We start from the raw sequence: 20,472 nt of genomic DNA, 5'->3' as shown, positions 1-20,472 counted from the left end.
CTCTCTCCATTCTTTCTGTCACCTTTTCCTTTTTCTCTTTTCTTCCTTGCTTCCTTCTGTTTCTCTCTCTCTCTCTCTCTCTCTCTCGCGCTTCTTTCTTTCTTTTTCTTTCTTTATCCTTTTATCTTCTTTCTCTTCTTTCTTTCCCATTTTCTCTTACTTCCTTTTTTTCCTTTCTCACCTTTTCCTTCTTTTTCTCTTTCTTCCTTGTGTTCCTTTTCCTTACTTCTTTCTCTGTTTCTTCCTTTCTCGTTCTTTTTTTCCTCTCTCTCAATTTCTCCTTCTCTCCCCCTTTTCTGTCTGCCCATTTCTTGCCTTCTCATTTTCTTTCCTTCTCTCTCTCTCTCTCTCTCTCTCTCTCTCTCACAGTGCCATGCGCGTGCTGTTATCCAAGCTGCCACGACCCTGGATAGTGGATGAGAAGAAGGACGATGGCTACACGGCCCTTCACCTGGCTGCGCTTAACAATCACGTAGAGGTGGCAGAGCTTCTAGTCCACCAGGTACACACTCTCGCACACTCTCACCCACACACACTTACACTCTCTCACATTCTCACACTCTTGTCATGCCCTATTGTAACAGTAACAGTCTCCCTCCCGGAGTGTCAGTAATCCTGTAAGATTATCCAATCCACTCGGAAGTGTGAAAGCACCTGCGCTTACAACTACCATAAAACGCTCAGCGTTAATCGAGGCTGATAATTGATCCACTTACGGTAATTATAGTTGGAGGGCTCAGAAAAGCGCTCTCGAGAGTCTCGTAGTCTTCGTGCTGTTTGCTAGTTCATCACCGAGCTCTCGCGAGTCACCACTCAAGTCAGACAGCCACTATTTAAAAAAAAAAACAAACAAAAAAAACCCCCACGTCAGATAGAATCACTTTTCCGCTGGAGGTGACAGCACGGTTATCTTCAGTAGTCAGTAGTCAGGTCGTGACTACACGCTGGAATTCTATCGCACAATTTAATGTTTCAGATTCCTATTTTTTTTTAAATTACATCCCAAATTCACTTCCTGTTCCCTGTTGATGCTCACTATATGGCGTAGGGTGCGTACTAGCGTCGCAGAGCGTATGTAGAGCCCAGCATGTGGAACATAACATCACAATATATTCCTTGTACAATTGCTTTTATTGTTAAACTGTCTGAGAAATTACAGGCAACAAAGTATTGGCACCCTCGGCGTCGGTAGTGTAGAACAAACATGCAGAGCAGCATCGACGTCACGTTCCTTGCTTAGGTAGTGATGTAACGCCTCCAGAAAGACTCCTCCTACTCTTGTCGGTCGTGTTGCACGTCAGGAAACGGACACGTGCTCTCGACGAGTGTACGGATTGTCCCGCGTTCTCGGGTTAAACTCGGAGCTTGTCCTGCGCTCGACTCGGCTTCCGGTCATGACTTCTGACTCACCGACCGAGCGCCCGGGCGTCCGCGTTTAGCCCCATGAGCCTACCCGTCCCAGTGGCCCACCACAGCACACGCACGCTCCAGCTGCAGCGCTCGCGCTTCCTCCTTATTCCGTTAGCCGGTAGTAGAAAGGCACAGGGCTGGAGACGGAGAGAGGGTTCACACCAGCGTGACTCGAGCCTCCTCCGCCACCGAGCCGCAGTAGGAGCTGCACTGCTGCAGTGCAGAGAGTCCGCGCTGCCGAGGGGGTTCGTTCAGGGAATATCTGAATACAAATTACGTCCCTGTAGCTCACGTTTCTGAACACAGCCCGTGGGTGCAGATGCGCCAAAAAAAACAAAAAAATAAATTGCCGTGTAGCTAGGTTATGGGTAAGGTGGGAAAATGTAACAGGGGGGAGGGGACGGGATTGGGGGGGGGGTATAGGGTGTAGTCCATTGTATTCCATATGTATTAAAGCATTCCAGATCGTTTACTTTGCTGCATATTTCATTGGCAGGTTCATTGCAGATCTCCCTAATGGCATTTGATTGAACGTAGTTTGTACCGCAGGAGAACCGACTTCCAGACAGAACGCTCTCAGCCAAATGCGATTTAAGCACTTTGTCTCTTTCATTCTCCCTCGAAGGGAAGTGCCAGTCTGGACGTACAGAACGTGAACCAGCAGACTGCGTTGCACTTGGCCGTGGAGCGACAGCACACGCAGATCGTCCGGGTGAGTGACCGGTGGTCTTCCCTTTGCTCTTTATTCCTCATTCCTGTTCTCCTTTACTCATACTCAGAGCTCTCATGTACTGATCTCAATCGAACACTCCTCATCCCCCTGTCCTGCTCCTCCTCCTCATTCTGAGCTCGTCCACTTTAAGGACGCGAACTGCAAGAATGGCTCAGCTTGGCTCTACCACACACGGCCTCCTGCAGCAGAATTAGCCTCTGTGATTGAATTAATTCAGCCCCAAGGACTCCAGAGCGCTACTCGGAGAGAAACGAGTGTGTGGTCTGAATGGCGAATTCAAAGATTGTACGAGCGCCATCTTGTGGACGTGTAGCGGGATTGCGCCCACATATGCTTGCGTTTTGATATCATCAGTGGTATTATTAACGTAATCTCAATAACACAAAGAACTAAGCGATTAAAAGAAGGGGGGGGGACTGTGATTAAAGGAATCGAATAAAAAAATGGAATAACCGAATGGAAATTAATTCCATATACAACACGCAACAACTAACAATGTGCCCCGTATATAAAGAGGAGAACACTTCGGGGCATGCTGTTATCGGAAAATAATCAACTACAGCGTGTTCTAACGATGCGGTTGCGGTTACCCACTCCTGAGTTGAGTATTTTCCGATGACAGCAGTTTGCCAACAATTACTATTATTCTTTTATTTATTAAAGAACACAACACACATTTTTTTTTTCCATTTATTGTTACTTTAATGTTAGATTCCGTCTATGTATCAGCTGTATTCCCGCTCCAGGTTCTTTCTTTCTTTCTTTATTTAAAAACCCCTTTTACTGAGAAACCAGCTATTAAAACATGTGTTTTCAGCGCGTCTTTCTTTTCATCAGGGTAGTTTAACCAAACCTATTGAAAATCCAGCGTTTTAGTTTGGCGCGTAAAAGGGCGAGTTAACTCCCAGGTGAGTTAACGCGAGTCCTCCATGTCTCCGCAGCTGCTGGTGAGAGCCGAGGCCAAACTGGACGTGCAGGATAAGGACGGGGACACGCCGCTGCACGAGGCCCTGCGTCATCACACCCTGTCCCAGCTCCGGCAGCTCCAGGACATGCAGGATGTCAGCAAGGTGGAACCTTGGGAGCCCTCCAAGAACACGGTACACACCAGCTTTAATCAACACAGGAAGTTGAGAATGTTTGGATGTTCCAAAACTACTACTAATGCATATTCAAATTATATTCAAATGCTCCAACCTTTGACCCCTAACTCTTAACACCCCCCCCCCCCCCCCCCCGACAAACTAATATCCGCTATATTAAACAGATGAAAATGCTAACTGATGTGTTAAACATAGCTGATATTACTTAAGCGTAATCTATTTAAGTGTTTTAATGTTGTAAAATGTTAATAAGTTAAAAAAAACTGCAGCTTGTTACGTTGCCATAAAAGCGTAAACTCCTCTGCCTTGAAGACTTCAGTCTCGTTGCGACTGGAGACTCCTTCCATGAGCGTTAAATAAATTTCTCCGTGCAAAACAAAATCCGATTAAGTCCCTGTACAGTAATGTATTAGCATGAGCGCGTTAATATAAACCTGTCCTCTGTCTCGCAGAGCTGCTGAACAGCTTCTAACCAATCAGAATCGAGGATTTAACCGCGCCGTGTATGAAGCCCTAATTTGGTGGATCGGTGCGATTTATCTTCGTTATCCGAACGATCTCACGAATAGATCTTAAGTAATACGTCCGTAATGTAGCTGAGCAAGAAAGCTGACCCAGAATCTGAGAGAAACTGGAGCACTGTTTTTAAAAGCGAAGTATTTGACGTTCCAAGCCTCCTGCAACGAGCAGGAGTGAAGCCTTGTGATTTATGTAGTCTCTCCATGGCCGTCACGTGCTCTTAAGCGTCTCCGACCGTGATAAGCCACAGAGGGCGCTGCTGAGATCAGAACGAGATCAGCAGGAGGACGGTCGGGGCTTCGCTCAGAAGCCTAATTGAAATCTACAGCACGTTCGCTTGTACAATCCAGCAGCGCAATGGAGAAAATTGAATTTCCCGGCCCAGCGGCTCCATCAGAGCAGATGTAAGAAGCGGCGAGCCAGGACACGTTCACGGGAAGCTATCCAGAGTCATTGGAACGACAGCATCCCGCACACACCCCAACCCATCCCCCGCTTTTTTTCCTCCTCCCCCTGACTGCCTCGCCCGTCCCGTTAGACCTAAGAGGACCGCGAGATCACCACGAGAGGAGAAATGGCAGCTATAGCGAAGTTAAAATAGCGGAACAGCTGCTAAACGAATCGCTTGTTCGCAGCCCATTAAGGTCTGGGGGTGTGTTCTCACACACGCACTCCGAAGTGCCTCCTTATGAACTTTTACAGCAAATCGGTGACTCTCCAACCGCTCCTTAAAACACAGCAAACCTTCAAATGTTTTTAGTACAGGAGCGTTAAGGATTAAAGCTGCTCAGCTAATATAATGTTTACCGCAAACAGCTGCTGAGATTGTGTTCTCAGAAGGTAATGAGATGGAACTGGAAGCATTTGTGGCTAAAAAAAAACCCCACACAGGGTCTTACTGATGTAGGATTTTTTTGCAGCTAGTTACATATTTTGTTGATGTTTGGACAGTAACGTGATAAATGAACCGGGCTTAAGGAAATAAATCATGCCAGTGTGCAGACGATGTAATATACCCATCTAACTGACTCCTGAATGATATCTAAAGTATAAAGCTAGTGTACACAAGTTTTACTTAATTATTGTGTTGTTGGTTTTATTTTTTTATTTTTATTTTTTTTACTGTTATATGATTGTAAATGATGTAACGTTTTCCAGCGTTTGTGCAACTGCACCTTCAGAAGCCGGATATCAAATTCTTAGGTCCCCTGTCCATGTTATTCAACACAGCTTGTGCATATGTGTGTGTGTGTGTAAATACTTATATATATATATATATATATATATATATATATATATATATATATATATATATATATATATATATATATATATATATATATATATATATATATAGTTGTGCCCCAAAGTTTGCATACCCCTTGAAGAATCTGCTAAATCTTTATAGTGTAAACTTTTGAACAGGAAGATCCTTTCCAGCAGCGGCTATATGATGTTCAGATCCGTCTTTTCACACTGAGGACGACCGAGGGACTCGGACACGACTATTACAAAAGGTGCAAACGTTCACTGAAGCTCCAGAAGGCGACACGATACATTAAGATCCAGGGGGGTGTAAACTTTTGAACAGGACGATCGCGTGTGAATTGTTATTTTGTTTAAAGATTTTATTATTTTTTTAAATTTAGTACCGCCCTTCAGACGCTAAATAAGATACTCACATGTCTCCCAGGAGACAAAATATGAACAATTTACACCGATCAGCCTGTTCAAAAGTTTACACCCCCATGGATCTTAATGTATCGTGTCGCCTTCTGGAGCGTCAGTGAACGTTCGCACCTTTCGTAATAGTCGTGTCCGAGTCCCTCGGTCGTCCTCGGTGTGAAAAGATGCATCTGAACGTCATATAGCCGCTGTTGGAAAGGAAAGGGCTCAGATATGTAGAATATGCTGGAAAAGTAAAGAACGTGCAGGACCTGGAGGATTTTTCTGAAGAACAGCGGGCAGTTTAACTGCTCAGGGCAAACAAGGGACTCATGAACGACTCTCACAAAACATAAAGACAGTTGTGGATCATCCAGGTGTTAAGAATCAGGGGTGTGTAAACTTTTGAACAGGGTACTTTCTATAAATTAAGTTATCTTGTTTTGTGGACTATATGTAAACATCTGTGATGTGAAATTCAGGACAGGATTAAATAAAATATAACATGGTTATTTTTTTTTTTTTTTGATCAATTTTATTTTGTTAACAGTATTAAGATTTAGCAGATTCTGCAAGGGGTATGCAAACTTATGAGCACAACTCTGTGTGTGTGTGTATCATCATTTATTTAAAAAAAAGTTTTTACTGGTCAGAATAACGCAGTGAGCCGGTTTGGGACACGAAGGAGTCGACTCTTATCGGTGAGCTGAGTCAAATGTTATGACTCACTGAACAGATTGCCATGATTACTGGCTCGTTTTATTGTGAAGTTGAAGTTAGACCTAGTATTTAGAGGACTGATGAGAAATGCCCTCTTGTGGTCGATGAAATAAAGGCAGGAGGAAAACGGTTTCTCCTCCAGATATCATCAATCAGTTTCATCATCAGTAGTTCAGTATCAGTATCGTCATTATCCATGATCCGGTATGTGGGTCTGGCTCTACAAAAACTATTATCACGTTTAGACTGCGAAATTCCAGACTAATTCGAGCTTCTTCTCTGCATAATCTAGGTTTTTTTTTTTCGTCTTCTGATTGAATTATATATACCGGTGGACCTTTTGCTCTAAGAGTCTTGTTAAAGGTTTTTTTTCTTCTTCTTCTTCTTCTTCTTCCCTCCTGCTCTTTTATTCACGCATCTATTTGACCTGCTGTCCGACCTCCCGTTACACACCGTCTCTCCTCTTCGTTAACACCCCGTGCTGTCTGTACACGTCAGATCCCTAAGACCTTACGTCTCTTCCTCTGTCACACCTGACCTCTGACCTGCGCAGATACGATCACCACTTCCTCGTTCTCTCTGCCCTCAGACCTGCCGGCGGGCCACATCCGCTCCCTGCGACCGGTCTAAATCACGCAGCCGATGGCAGGAGGCTGAACCGGGGCCAGGGGCTTGTCATTTATTAACGCAGGCAGATCAGTGTGACAAATCTCTCGCCCATTACCCGGCGTGTAAGCCATCCATTTAAAACGACTCCTCCAGAGAGGCCCGGGATGCCGAAGCGTGCGCCGTCGTCTTCGTCCGCGGAATGAAGTGCACGACGTTCCAGATGAACTTGTTCTACGCGGCGTACTTTATGGATCGTCTGCGCCGTTTACCGTGCGATCGTTCCATTTAGTTCAGGAAGAGCGGACCAAAAGCAGTCATATGTCTTCGGTCCGCTCATCTGCTATTGCTTTAACATACACGAGGAACCTTTTCAGGAACCTTCAGGAATCAGGTTCAGTGTGCGTCCTGAATTTCCTACATTTCCCAGAGGTGCTAGTTTTCTATAGAACAGGAACTGTTCGGGAGGTTCCTGACTGAACTAAAGGTTCCTCACTGGCCATATGCAAGCTTCAGACAATGATGAATCACGCGTACCTGCTATTAAGAAACTCGAAAACTTTTGAGGAACGCGGAAACCTTTGGAAGGACACTGAATCCTTTTTTAGGAACTCTGAACCCTTTTTCAGGAACTCTGAACCCTTTTTCAGGAACTCTGAACCCTTTTTCAGGAACTCTGAACCCTTTTTCAGGAACTCTGAACCCTTTTTCAGGAACTCTGAATCCTTTTTCAGGAACTCTGAACCCTTTTTTAGGAACTCTGAACCCTTTTTTAGAGTTAGCAGTCTAGCTGGAATTACGTGATTCCTTCTCGGCGCAGTACGGAGATTTGAGTTGGCGTTATTCTGAATGAATCCTTTCTCACTGTTTTCATGTTTCCGTCTAGCTGATTATGGGACTTGGGACTCAAGGAGCAGAGAAGAAGAGCGCCGCCTCCATTGCCTGCTTCCTGGCAGCCAACGGCGCCGACCTGACCATCCGCAACAAGAAGGGCCAGTCTCCGCTTGACCTGTGCCCTGACCCGAGCCTGTGCAAAGCCCTGGCCAAGTGCCACAAGGAAAAGACCAGGTACTCCGAAAAATCATCGCCTAGATTTAGTTTAAAAAAATCGCTTCCGACTGTAAACGATTAAACAAGGTATTTAGTGTAGAAAAATTTATATATAACAAATGTAATGTATACGTAATCTCACCTATATCTGATCTACATACGTTTTTTTTCCCCCCGTTTTCTTCCCCCCTCCGTCTTCGGTTCCTTCCTGCTCTCATCCATCTTCATGCCTTGCCATGTTTTCCTTTCTTCACGTTTCTTCACCTTTTGTTTGACTTCCCTCCCCCGCCGCCGCTTCCCTTCTTCCTCTCGACACGTTTCTCCCTGGCCGCCGTGTCTCTCAGCGGGCAGGTGGGCTCCCGCAGCCCGTCTCTGAACAGCAACAACGAGACCCTGGAGGAGTGTATGGTGTGCTCGGACATGAAGCGGGACACGCTGTTCGGGCCGTGCGGCCACATCGCCACCTGCTCGCTGTGTTCTCCTCGCGTCAAGAAGTGTCTCATCTGTAAAGACCAGGTCCAGTCCAGGACCAAGGTAGTGCACAACATCTCAGCGGGACATTTAGAGGACGGTGGGCGAGGTTCTGCGTACACTATATAGTGTTCTTAAATTATTCAAGGTTTTACAGATACCGCTTTTCTTACCATTTCTTGGTAGTGTGTAGCTTTATCTTGAAGTTGCTGAGAAACCGAGGTTAAAAAATGGAGAACTCCAAGCTTAAAAGTTGCAACGTTACCTCCGACTGTTACAAAGTTCTAACACTGGAGACTCCTTCCATAACGTTAGAACGTGCGCATTAATATAAGCGTGAGATTTGACTTTTGCCGCGTCTCAATTCGCCTCCTTATTTATAATATGCGCTAAAAGTATGTACTCGTATACTTTTTCAGTGCGTAGCAAGAGAGTACGTATGCGAGTACTCGGACATACGGACACGTCACGCAACGCGAGAGAACGTCGTCGCCTAGTTACGCGCACTTCGAAAAATCTACTGGAAACGGTAGACCACCTTTGGGATTCTCATTTCGACGCACTACGATTTATTTGGGACACGTCGCTTCTAATCTCGGACACTGTTTAGGACGGCGGATCGAGACGCGGAATTTTCCGACTTGACGCGAACTTCTCTCAGAGCTGCCGTCATAGAAACGTAATCGCCACCTTCCGACCAATCAGAATCGAGGATTCAACAACGTTGTGGTATAAATGCCTTTAGAGCAGTTGTTTAGCCCAAAACGTTCCGCTCAACCTAAATGACACATTTGGCGTCTGTAATTTCTTATTTATTTATTTATAAGTAATGAAACTTTTTACGGTATCTTGTTGTGCTCAGACTGTCGATTTGATTCGATGTGACTGTGAGGTTGTACACGGACTGTATCACGGCCGCGTGCGAGACACGTGTACCCGTGTACGTATAACACCGTTCCACACTGAGCCTCTTTTTCCGCTCTGGCCCGCAGATCGAAGAGTGTGTGGTTTGCTCAGACAAGAAAGCAGCCGTGCTGTTCCAGCCCTGCGGTCACATGTGCGCGTGTGAGAGTAAGTGAGCCGTCGAACCTCCCTTCCCTTCCCTTCCCTTCCACACATCAGACTCAACAGTACACTATATGTGCTCACTACACGGGGTATAAACTATGTGCATCATTGTAGAACCTTCTCGCTCCACTCTGTGTCCAATCTAACGCCGTTTGAGATCTGACTCCAAGTCCATATCACATGTAGGACCTGGCACTCAAATGTGTGCACCTTATTGTTCGAGATGCTTTGGGGTTTAACGTCTTCTTTCTCTCTGTGTGTATGTTTGTGTATGTATGTGTGCGTGTATAGACTGTGCCAGCTTGATGAAGAAGTGTGTACAGTGTCGAGCGGTGGTGGAGCGGCGTACTCCTTTCGTCCTGTGCTGCGGAGGGAAAGGTATGGAGGATGCCACTGATGATGAGGACCTTAGTGAGTGAACTTCCACAAGCTCCCTTTTTTTTTCCCCTCTCTCTCTCTCTCTCTTTCTCTCTCTTTCCTTTTCATATCGTATTCATTCTCAGTGTTTTTGACGTTGCTTCTGTTTTCCTTTAGCTCATGTTCATGTTTCTAATGTTTTGTTTTGAGGTGGTTTTTTTTTTTTTTTCCCGCTACAGGCGTATGTGATGTTACTCTTTCTAAAGTCCTAAAGGAAAAATCCACGCTATTAATTTTCATATTTACGACGCGATCTTAAGCTGTGCCCAAGATTTATTATCTGTTTTAGAATAAAATTCTGAATTGGGGATTTAGCCATCACTTCATCTCTATATAAAGAGAGCGATGCGGCGGCGCTTTAGTCTGTCCAGCTGTGACACCCATTCCTCTATACACTCTGCTCAGACATATTAGTTTTTCCAAAAGTTCAACTTTCGTGCTAACGCCGCCATCAACATTTTTTTATATATATATATATATATATATATATATATATATATATATATATAATATTTCAATATAAACGTATTTAATGCGTTTCAGCGTGGACTTTTTCTTTAAACGTGCTCACAGAGTAGTTCCTGTGTCTTTCTGGATTTCTCCGGATTTATTTATTTATTTATTTATTTATTTATTTATTTTCCCCTAAGGAGTTTCAGTCCTGTGTTTTGCCATGAGCGTATGACTGTATTGTGTTTCTGTCGTACGTTATTATTCACCTCCATTCGTCACGATCCCAGTGCTCACGGCCCTCCGTCTAATTTCTTTTCTGTTGGTTTAGTTTGAGTTCAAAGGGACACTAGTGTAAGTTCACTTATGTGGTATTTGTTCCTTTGTAGCCACGCTTAGTTGTCAGATAGATCCTTCCAACCTGACGTCTCTTAGTCTCACACACACAGTTCAGTCAACAGAGGAATGCAGCTCGTAATTCTTATCTCCCCCCCGCCCCCCTCGTCCCAGTGCCTGCGTTCTGTTTGCCATAAGGGGCCGCTTTTAGTTCAGCGTCCCACAAAATGTCATTTATCCTGGCAGAGACGGGCCGACGTTCCCCTCTCTGCCACATGCACACGCACGCGCACACACACACACACTGCGCACATACTATACCATCATCCCGCCTCAGGCGGGATCCTGCCTGGAAGCCGTAGTCACACACCCTGCAGGCCAGAACACTTTAGCGCCTACGTCCGTGGGACTCGTCAGCCCGGAAGTGGACCTGACGAACACCATAGCAGCCTGGAAAAAAAATGAACCCAGGGTGGGAATCAAGGGTTACTCAAGGTCACTTGAGACCGGAGTGTTCGATTTTTACCGACTTTACCAGATTTTTATCGCATGGCCGTTTGCACTTCTACCGGGTTTTTGAAGAGGGGGTTGTTTCGTCGGCGATCGCCTCGGATGCTCGAGACCCCCCCCCTTAACACAAGCAGTGAAATGGCCGGGCCTCCTGTTTTTAAATATCACCTCAACAGACCGCTCTTTCCTTTCACTCCTGCTCTTTAATACTTCATGACGCTATGCCGTAGGGCAGTCTAGGTTCGCCCTGAGCGCCGTGCATTACGTAACCCTGTGATTGGTTGCTTCTCAGCAGGGGGCTCTAACTCAGTGGCAGGGGGGTCACAGGATCTTCTCCAGCCCAACAATCTGGCGCTAAGTTGGTGTAAGTATGCCCTTCCTCTCCCCCCAAACCCACCCCCCTACCTTCAATTCTCTCTTTTCCAGAGCTTCCTTCCTGTTCTCTCAGACCCCGCAGAGCTCTTTGCGCTCGCACTGGCACTGGCCGCTCTACTCTTTCGGGAGTCTCTGGTGTCATCGTGTCTTGGCTCCAGCTCCTGACAAATGAGTTAAATCTTCCCTTAGTCTGTCTTTCTAAACTATAAAGTCTAAATGAAGCTAGCTGCCTTCCTCATGACCTCCCCCCCCTCCAAAAACCCCACCCCACCCCCAGTACTCATTTGAGTTTCTAAACTGAAGCGAACCAGGATAACAAAGAGAATCACGGTTCTCGTTGAAGCCCAATGGTTCAGCAGTCACCCGCTAGCAATAGACGGGGGTGTCTCTTACCAGCGGGTGGCGTCGATATGATAAGGGTTCTCAACATCTGCCTGTCTTTGTATTGCAGCCAGCGGAAATATCCCAGCCTTGCAGAGGGACAAGGACAACACTAATGTCAACGCGGACGTGCAGAAGCTCCAGCAACAGCTCCAGGACATCAAAGAGCAGGTAGGGTTTGTTGCAGTGACTCAACTTTTGTATTGATATCCCCGGTGGCTGGTTCGATCACACGCGGACGGTTGGGAGAGTCGCGAGGAGTGACTAGTGATTGGATTTTAGCCCGACGCCCCCACCAACCAAGCTGTCGTTTTCTAGAAGGTTCTTTGTTGAGTTCCGCTTGGACTTTCAGGAACAGAAGGCAACCTGATTGTGTGGCCAACGAGTAACAGCCTCAGAATATCCAGAGACCCAGCGTGTGGTGGTTGTCGACTCTAGAATGTTCTTTCCCGAGCTCTGCTCTGAACATATAGCCGACAAGTAACAATCCCAGAAAAGCCTGAGAACGACGTATAACCATAGCTACTGGTGTGATGGGAATTTGCGATGGAAAAACCTTAAACCACTGTGTTTTTATTTGTTCTAGACCATGTGCCCAGTGTGTCTGGATCGTCTGAAGAACATGATCTTCATGTGCGGCCATGGCACGTGCCAGCTGTGCGGCGACCGCATGAGCGAGTGCCCCATCTGCAGGAAGGCTATCGAGAGGCGGATCCTGCTGTACTAGAGCTCCAGGCCACCTGCTCTCGTGGCTCTTGTGGCTCGTGCTCATCAGTGTTACGTCAATTCTCTTTCTTTTTTTTTTTTTCCTTTTGTAATTGTCTTAAAGCAAACTTCCGGACTCACGTTTTGCTACGTCTTGGGTTATTCTCTTTAGTTCATTACAAGCTCGTCGCATGGTGGACGAGGAAACCGTCGCGTCTCGTGCTCTACTTTCATCGTCCGTAGTTTTCGGCTTCTCCGTAAACGTAAACTTGCTTGTTAGGGAGTATGTTAACATACTTAACAGAGTGCGTCGATACTCTGTCTACCAGCTTTATGAGCTCCGAACAGTACAACACTACAAGTCTTTACCTATGCAGCACGTTCACCTTCAGCGTCTAACGGGAGTGCTGAGCAGAAGCTTGCGCATTCAGAGTTGTGTGCTTTCTACCCTGTACTACTATTATTCTTTTTTTTTAATTGTCAGCGCAAATCTACAAGCTTAGAAAAGGGTGCACCGATTCCTGCAGAAAAAGCGTCCGAATGGCAAATTCGGACGCTTTGGGTGGGCGTGGTCATTCTTTCCTCCGTAAATCACAGCAATTCGTGTTTTGTCGAGAGCAAAAACGGCAGGTTTTGCGAAAAGCCGTCACGAAGATCAGCACTTCCAGTCACAGGCGGCTAGGGAATCGAATACAGCGCCTCTAGTGGACAAAAACGATCACTACATATTCGAGCCGATCTCGCTGTTAATATTCGGCAACAAACGCCAAGAATTAATCAGTTTAGTTAGTCTGAGAATGTTGAGAAGATTGTTTTAATCTCGATATCGTATCGTAAATGGAAGAAGTTGGATCGGGAAGCTAGTCCGCCAGTCAGAAGTTTCCAGGCGCCTCTCTTTGTTTCCCGTGTCCGCAGCGGTTTTCTTAGAGTTCGCCAGGACGTAACCTTTCAGTATAAAACGAGAGCACGTAATCATCTTAAACGGCTCGATCTTAACGGCTCCGTCCGAGTTCTCCGGTTCGTCCGGTGAAGCGAATTCCTCAATTCGATCGGTTAAGCGCGACGTGACGATCGTGACCCTGATTGCTATCGAACGTGATCGCGATTCTGAAGCTCGTATCCAGAAAAGTGGACCTAAAGACACAAGACGCTGTGTGGCCCAAGGCTGTTGCGTTTGAAGCTGTGATGAAGTTTCTAAAAAAAAAAAAATGTTAAAAAAAAAACACTTTTCACCAGCACTGTACTTAATAAGCGTTTGCATGAGAATAAGGAAATCTCCCACTTGTCCACGGCACGTCCATCGCTGTCGAATCGGTGCGTCCTTACTCTAAGCGCAAGATCAACAAACTTCCTCCGCTTTCTTTGAGCTCACGTGTAAAAACACGCTTATGGTCAATGTGAGCAAGTAACGCCGAGAAACACTACACACTGTCATTATCTCGTCGACACTGCCCAGAATCTTTTATCTGCCATTTTCGATGTTCTATAATCTATAGTCGGGACATTTCAAGTGACGCATCCTTTCTTTTTTTTTTTTCTTTTTTTTTCTTTTTTCTTTTTTCTTTTTTTAAACCATCGTTTTAAAATTAAAACTAGAATCTTAAGTATATATAAGTAGCATAGCCTCCATCCACCACGGTATGTAACGATGTACTGTACGTACCAGCTGTACTACAGTATGTACACACACTTAGTATTATTGTTCCACGTTCTCAGATAGAGGAGCTAAGGACACGAGGTCGAGTCTTAAGAGCACAGATTGGGGGGTGGGGGGACAAATCGAATCCCGTGTCATCTTAAAACGATAAACCGACTGGATTGATGGAACCGTCCTGACGCACGATTGGTATGGCACGAAAGAGAGAAAGAAAGAATGAAGCGCTAGCGACCTCCTGAAAAAGAAAAGTCTCGACATAATTTGATACGTTCTGGGGATACGGTGCTTTAACTTTTTTCTTTTTTTTTTCTTTTCTTCTTTATAGAATGAAACCGAGCGTACAATCTATTATAATTCCAAGAAGAGAAGTGTATACGACACAGTTTTGTTTTTTTTTGTTTTTTTTTAAATGGTTAGCAAGTATGAAACGTAGGACAGTAGGCTCTTAACACTAGCTTTTCTTCTGAGCAGTTATGCGAGAAAAATTTGTAGCCTAAGAGAAATATTTACCCAAAGACAGAGTGCTCGTGCAGTTCAGCGCATATCTCGAAGCTCACGTCGCCGTTCTGATGTAACCTTTATCCTGTTTACGGACAGTGTTTTAACCACGCTGAGGTCTTTAAACGAGTGGAACTTGTAATATAATTTATTGGAGTCGTTTGCGTACGACTCTATAGCTTACCAGTGCAAAACTTTTTGTTTGTTTGTTTTCATGGGGGGGGGGGGGGGGGGGGGGGTAGCTTCATACTTTTTGCCTTTTTAATATTTCGTATCATTTTCAGTACACACGTTAACATCCGAGGCTTAGATGCACTAATGTACTTTAACGGTAGTGTCGTATTGTCATGGTTCCTTCAAAGGTCTATTTTGTACCTTGTTTTCAGTACATAAAAGATTATCCAGGTTTAAAACGATACGTTTGATGTATGCAGTATGTTTATCATGGGGGGAAAAAATGTCCATTCGTTCTGTATTGCAAAGAGCTTTTAAAAGAAATGCATTGCGGAATAAAGATCTAATGAAGCAGGTGTGTGTGTGGTGACGTTTGGATTTTTGCCGAGAATCGGATTACGGTCTCGAGCTCAGTTTCGCGTCTTCTCCGCGTGTCCGGGTGGGTTTCCTGCGGGTTCTCCGGATTCCTCCGACCTCCCAAAAACATGCCAGTGCATGGATGTGTCGGCGTGAATGAGCGTGTCCCATCTAGAGTGTGTTCCTGGCTCATGCCCGGTGTTCTCGGGATAGGTTCTGGATCCGCCGTGACCCTGACCATGAGTTTAATCTGAAGGAAGGCGGAATTGTCTCCAGATTGCAGCGGAACGATTCGATCAGATAATTAGCTGCACAGTTACTGTTGCTAAGCATTGTTTTCCACTTCCTCTACTCTTTCTACCATCGACAAGGGACCCCTGTTGTGTAGTAGTTGTATACATGCAAGAGCACGGTAGGACGTTGGTTAATTAATGTTGAACAACATAAAGCCGACACCGTGTTCTGCTGTTTAAGCTTACCAAGATTTCTAAACGCCACTCCTCCTGGAGCTTTCAAGCTACATGCACCAAATTACCCAATTCGCCGCAGACCCTCAGCCTGTTTTATGACTTTTCTAACTGATCAGAATGACGGTTTTCCCGTTACGGAAGCTCAAAATGACCAAAAGTCCCATTGACTTCCGTTGAACATTTTGAACTGTTATAAATCCTAGAGCTTTCGAGCTACTTCCGCCAAACTCGGGACAGTCCTTCAAGCTGTTCAGACAGATCGTGCTGTATTTTCTCTCTAACTGATCGGACTTACAGTTTTCCTGTAACGGAAGCTCAAATTAGGCAAAATTCCCATTGACTTTCCCTTGAAACTTTCAACTGATCGGACTTACAGTTTTCCAGTCACGGAAGCTCAAAGTGGCCGAAATTCCCATTGACTTCCGTTGAAAATTTCAGACTGTTATAACTCCTCGATCGTTCATGCTACGTCCACCAAACCCGGGACAGTCCTTCAAGCTGTTCAGGCAGATCGTGCTGTATTTTCTCTAACTGATCGGACTTACAGTTTTCCTGTTACGGAAGCTCAAATTGACCAAAAGTCCCATTGACTTCCATTGAACGTTTTGAACTGTTATAACTCCTCGAGCTTTCGAGCTACTTCCACCAGACTCGGGACAGTCCTTCAAGCTGTTCAGACAGATCGTTCTGTATTTTCTTTAACTGATCGGACTTAGTTTTCCTGTTACGGAAGCTCAAAGTGGCCAAAATTCCCACTGACTTCGATTGAAACTTTCAACTGATCGGACTTAGAGTTTTCCAGTAGCAGACGATCAGATATCCCAAAGACGACGTACACTCACGGGACGTTCCGAGCCTGGCTTGGAATGTTCAAGATTTCCGACTGCAGCTGTCAAAACTCTCGCGCATGACCTGAAGCCCCTCTTCTCGCCCTCTCCCTCCGTCAATGTACCTGTAACAGAGACTCTCACTTCGTCTATCTCTCTACCAATGCCACACACGCTCTCCATCCATCTCTCTATCAGTAGTGCATATACGCCCACACACTCTCTATCTCTCTCTCCATATTTCTTTCCAGCAATCTACCTGTCTCTCCTTGTCTCTTTCTACTAATAACACTCTCTCCATCGATCTACTCGTCACTCTCTCACTCCATCTGACTTTATGCTTGTATATTATATACTTTATCATCAGTCTTTCTACCAGTAACTGTCTGTCTATCTTTAACTGTCTGTCACCCGTTCGTTCTTTCTCTTACTTTCTTTCTTTCAACTTCAAACTATCTTCACACTGGCTTTGTCAAGCCAACATCAAACTTTGTCACGATGAACGTTACCGATCTAGTTATACATATCGTGACGCGTCTACGCCCGTTCTCGTCTCGTCTAGTTCTCCACTCGGGTAAACGATCGACGACGAGGCGGTGTAATGCGACCTGACACCAGGTGGCGTTACTGTTACCACCTTGAAGGGGTATTTCCCTACAACGGCATTCCTCGTAGTGTTCCGTTCCTCTTATACGACAGTGGTGTACTAGCAGTTCCGTTCTTTTCATTTAAGTTGGAAGAACGCCGTGTCAGTTTTTATGCATTTCTATTCGCTTTCTCTTCAAGATAAGAAGACGAAAACGAGTGCCCCGGCCTCTCCGTCCGCAGATTTTCACATTGTTATAATCTGTTGTTACTATAGAAACACTAACGTAATTGGACATTGTTACTATAGAAACACTAACGTAATTGGACATTGTTACTATAGAAACACTAACGTAATTGGACATTGTTACTATAGAAACACTAACGTAATTGGACATTGTTACTATAGAAACACTAACGTAATTGGACATTGTTACTATAGAAACACTAACGTAATTGGACATTGTTACTAAAGAAACACTAACATAATTGGACATTGTTACTATAGAAACACTAACATAATTGGACAATCGGATAAATGTAAACCTGCGATTCGCAGATGGAACTTCTGTCCGAGCCGCCGTTCTAGAAAATGAATCGGCACCTTCAGAGCAATCGGGATGGGTCGAGAACGTTCAGAACGTTGTGATTTTAAAATAAGGAATCTTTTTTTTTATTAAGTAAATTGTTAGAAATTGTGGTAATTTCCTAAACTGTGATCAAAGGTTAGGTGAACACAGATCGTTTCATTCAAGCTCACAGCTACGTTTATTATTATTATTATGATTATTATTATTTACATAAATCCAGCTGGGCGCTGAGAGAAAAGCGAACGGGAAGAGACCGACGCAGCGGCTCGGCCTTGAGAGGTTCACTAAAGCAGTTTCGTGCTGTTCGAAAGCTTTATTCATAACGGCGGCTTCCCCCCCGAGCCTCTTTCTGTTAAAGAAGTCGACGTTAAGTCACGTCTCACCAGAGAAATTCATCACGCTCGCTCCCTTCTCTCTCTCTTTTTTTCTTCCCCATCCCTCCCTGAGCGTTCGATATCCTTGAATCTGCTAAATCCAGAGTACACACCGCTCCTTAATCGTGATTTGTAACTCTCTGTGACTCGGCACCTCACTGCCTCCGACGCCACCGCTGCAGATCGGAGAAATGCTGCGTCGGCCAAAAGAAACGGATTGGGAGCACTTGTAAAGACGGATGTGTGAACAGAGTGGAAATAGATCACCGTGCGTCAGTGATCTTTTTGATAAGTAGATGTTCTGGTATGCATCCATCTCCCCGGCTGATTCCCTACCGAGGTGTGAGTTTTAGCGTGAGCTGTGGGATGCTGGGTACGGGGCTCGGTCAAGGCGAGAGTCGTCACGCTCGCGCGCCGCTGAACTGGGACAGGCCTTGCCGTTTTAGTTGAGGTGGAACATGCTTCGCGAGCAAGTCGTTTTTAGTCGGGAATGACGGATTGCGGGACGTTTTGACGACCATGTGACCCTTCCGCGATGTGATGGCGTAACGTGCTAAAAGAAGCGTTATATTCCTTCACCGTGCTGATCTGATTCATTTCATTCATCCGTTTTCCTTCATCCTGGTCAGGATCGCGGTGGATCCGGAGGAATCGGATTTTTACTCAAGATTCCTCAAATCTCTTACTTGCTTGGTTCCGTGAATCGGGACTTACTCGAAAATCTAGGAACAGTGGGCCTCATTTATCGTTTAGTGTTGAAGGCGTTTCAGTAGCTAAATGTTTTTCCTCAAACTTAAACAGAATTAAAAATCCCCTCTAGATTTTTCACGGTTCAGTGACGCTGATTTTTCTTGTTCCTACGATGTTCTCGCGTGCATATGCCGTAAATGACTCGATTGCATTTAGTGACGCCCATAAAAACTCCATAAAAGGCACCGCTCACACACAGCTGAAAATGACAGAATGACGACTAAACGGTGAAAGACCGCCTCCTAAGTGGGATTTGCGTTAAATCTTCCAATAATGCAGCTCAGCCACTGCAGCGAGTCAAGTACCACACACGCAATAGGTACGTTCGCACGTACCTATAGCTCGCGGCGACCGGAGGACGTTCGTTTTCAGTGAGAACCGGTGACATGAGCAACCAGGTGTGGGCGTGTCCATAAGGTTAACTTGATGCTAATTCCGAGCCACTCGGTGCAGCGACTACCAATGGGTGTGAAGACGGAGACGGCACGTGATCCGTGATCCACCGTGCCGGGCTGAAATGTTCTCCGTGCACCCAGACGGTCCGGCGCTCGCGCTTGCGCCGCAGAGAGACGGCCGCAGTGGCAAAGAGCTCGCACCGCATCTCCTTCGTCTCGTAGGATGTGATGCACGTATACACTGGTGAATTTTATACACAAACGCTCTCCCTCCAGAATGTTTTGTGTCAAAAGTGGAATGCTGGAATGCTGTGCCACCCGCGGATGAACGTTACCGTGACGACCAGTAGTGACGTGCAGCGATAAAATCATTGTCTGAGTGAGTGAGTGAGTGAGTGAGTGAGTGAGTGAGTGAGAGAGAGAGAGAGAGAGAGAGAGAATGTACCTTAACACTTCCTCCTGTTTATGGGGTGCCATTACTTTTGCCTGATTGGAACGGATTCTCGCGAGTACCGCGTCTCTCGTGTAAGGTTCAGGTTAGATCTTTTTTTGGGTCACACTGAAGTTCTCAAAGTCTTGCGTTCTTCTAAATCCTAACTAGTTTATCGAAATGCTCATGGGGTCATAAAATGGCCTCCTGTCGGTGCGTCTTCCTCCAATAAGGTAGAGCTGACTGCGTATAGAGGTTATAGAGTGTGGGCCGGTTTGGAGAAGAGAACCGACCCTGGCTAGCTCGCACGTTGAGCTCCTGCCGCTCAGGAACAGGAGATTATCAGGAGATGATGATGATAGCAGTGGACCCGTTTAGTCTTGAATTCAATCTCAAGATGCACCACAAGATGGCAGCGTACGCTAGACTTATGAAGGGGTTGTCGAACATGGCCGCTTCTTCCCGAGCCGTCTCACCGATGAGCTTTTCGATCGGTTATATGTTATACTTCTACCGAACGTCGAAAATTCACCCGTCAGCACCACGCCCTGTGAAGACCTGCGCTGTTGTTGTGACACGTTGCTCCGTGCGACTGAAGGTCCTCTAGCGTCACCTCGTCGCTGCTTGATGGAGGATATTTATGGCTCGGTGTTAATGACGGGCTCGGGCAAAGGCCACCGAGACTGGATGGGACGAGGCCTACACGAGTGGAGTTCGGACCCGAGTTTCTGCCACAACAACCCCCTCCCCCATTGTTAAACCATAAAGGAGCCACCATGTCCACTTCCTCCTCCTCCTGCTCGCTGACTCAATGATTTCTTTATGGATCTGGACTTGGTCAAAGTG

General features: G+C 45.7%; 1 protein-coding gene across 6 annotated transcripts in view; it reads left to right on the top strand.

The window, feature by feature from the left end:
• The window catches only part of mib1 (MIB E3 ubiquitin protein ligase 1), a 56,274-nt gene extending 41,070 nt beyond the window's left edge, over window positions 1-15,204 (top strand). Inside the window, exons 14-23 of one of the 6 annotated variants that reach the window (XM_017495524.3) lie at window positions 370-502; window positions 2,036-2,122; window positions 3,085-3,243; window positions 7,643-7,824; window positions 8,151-8,340; window positions 9,270-9,348; window positions 9,637-9,723; window positions 11,354-11,422; window positions 11,885-11,985; window positions 12,401-15,204. In XM_017495524.3, coding sequence (XP_017351013.2) covers window positions 370-502; window positions 2,036-2,122; window positions 3,085-3,243; window positions 7,643-7,824; window positions 8,151-8,340; window positions 9,270-9,348; window positions 9,637-9,723; window positions 11,354-11,422; window positions 11,885-11,985; window positions 12,401-12,541 — 1,228 coding nt within the window. In that variant the 3' untranslated portion in view covers window positions 12,542-15,204. Of the gene's footprint in view, window positions 1-369; window positions 503-2,035; window positions 2,123-3,084; window positions 3,244-7,642; window positions 7,825-8,150; window positions 8,341-9,269; window positions 9,349-9,636; window positions 9,757-11,350; window positions 11,423-11,884; window positions 11,986-12,400 lie in introns of all 6 variants that reach the window. The other 5 variants (XM_017495522.3, XM_017495521.3, XM_017495519.3 and 2 more) reach the window with 5 other exon arrangements.
• The last annotated feature ends 5,268 nt before the right edge of the window (window positions 15,205-20,472 follow it).

Source organism: Ictalurus punctatus, chromosome 20 (genome assembly GCF_001660625.3).
Source record: "Ictalurus punctatus breed USDA103 chromosome 20, Coco_2.0, whole genome shotgun sequence".
In the NCBI taxonomy this organism is placed as follows: domain Eukaryota; kingdom Metazoa; phylum Chordata; class Actinopteri; order Siluriformes; family Ictaluridae; genus Ictalurus; species Ictalurus punctatus.
Note: the sequence above shows the minus strand (reverse complement) of the source record. Positions and strands in the feature narration are given on the sequence as shown.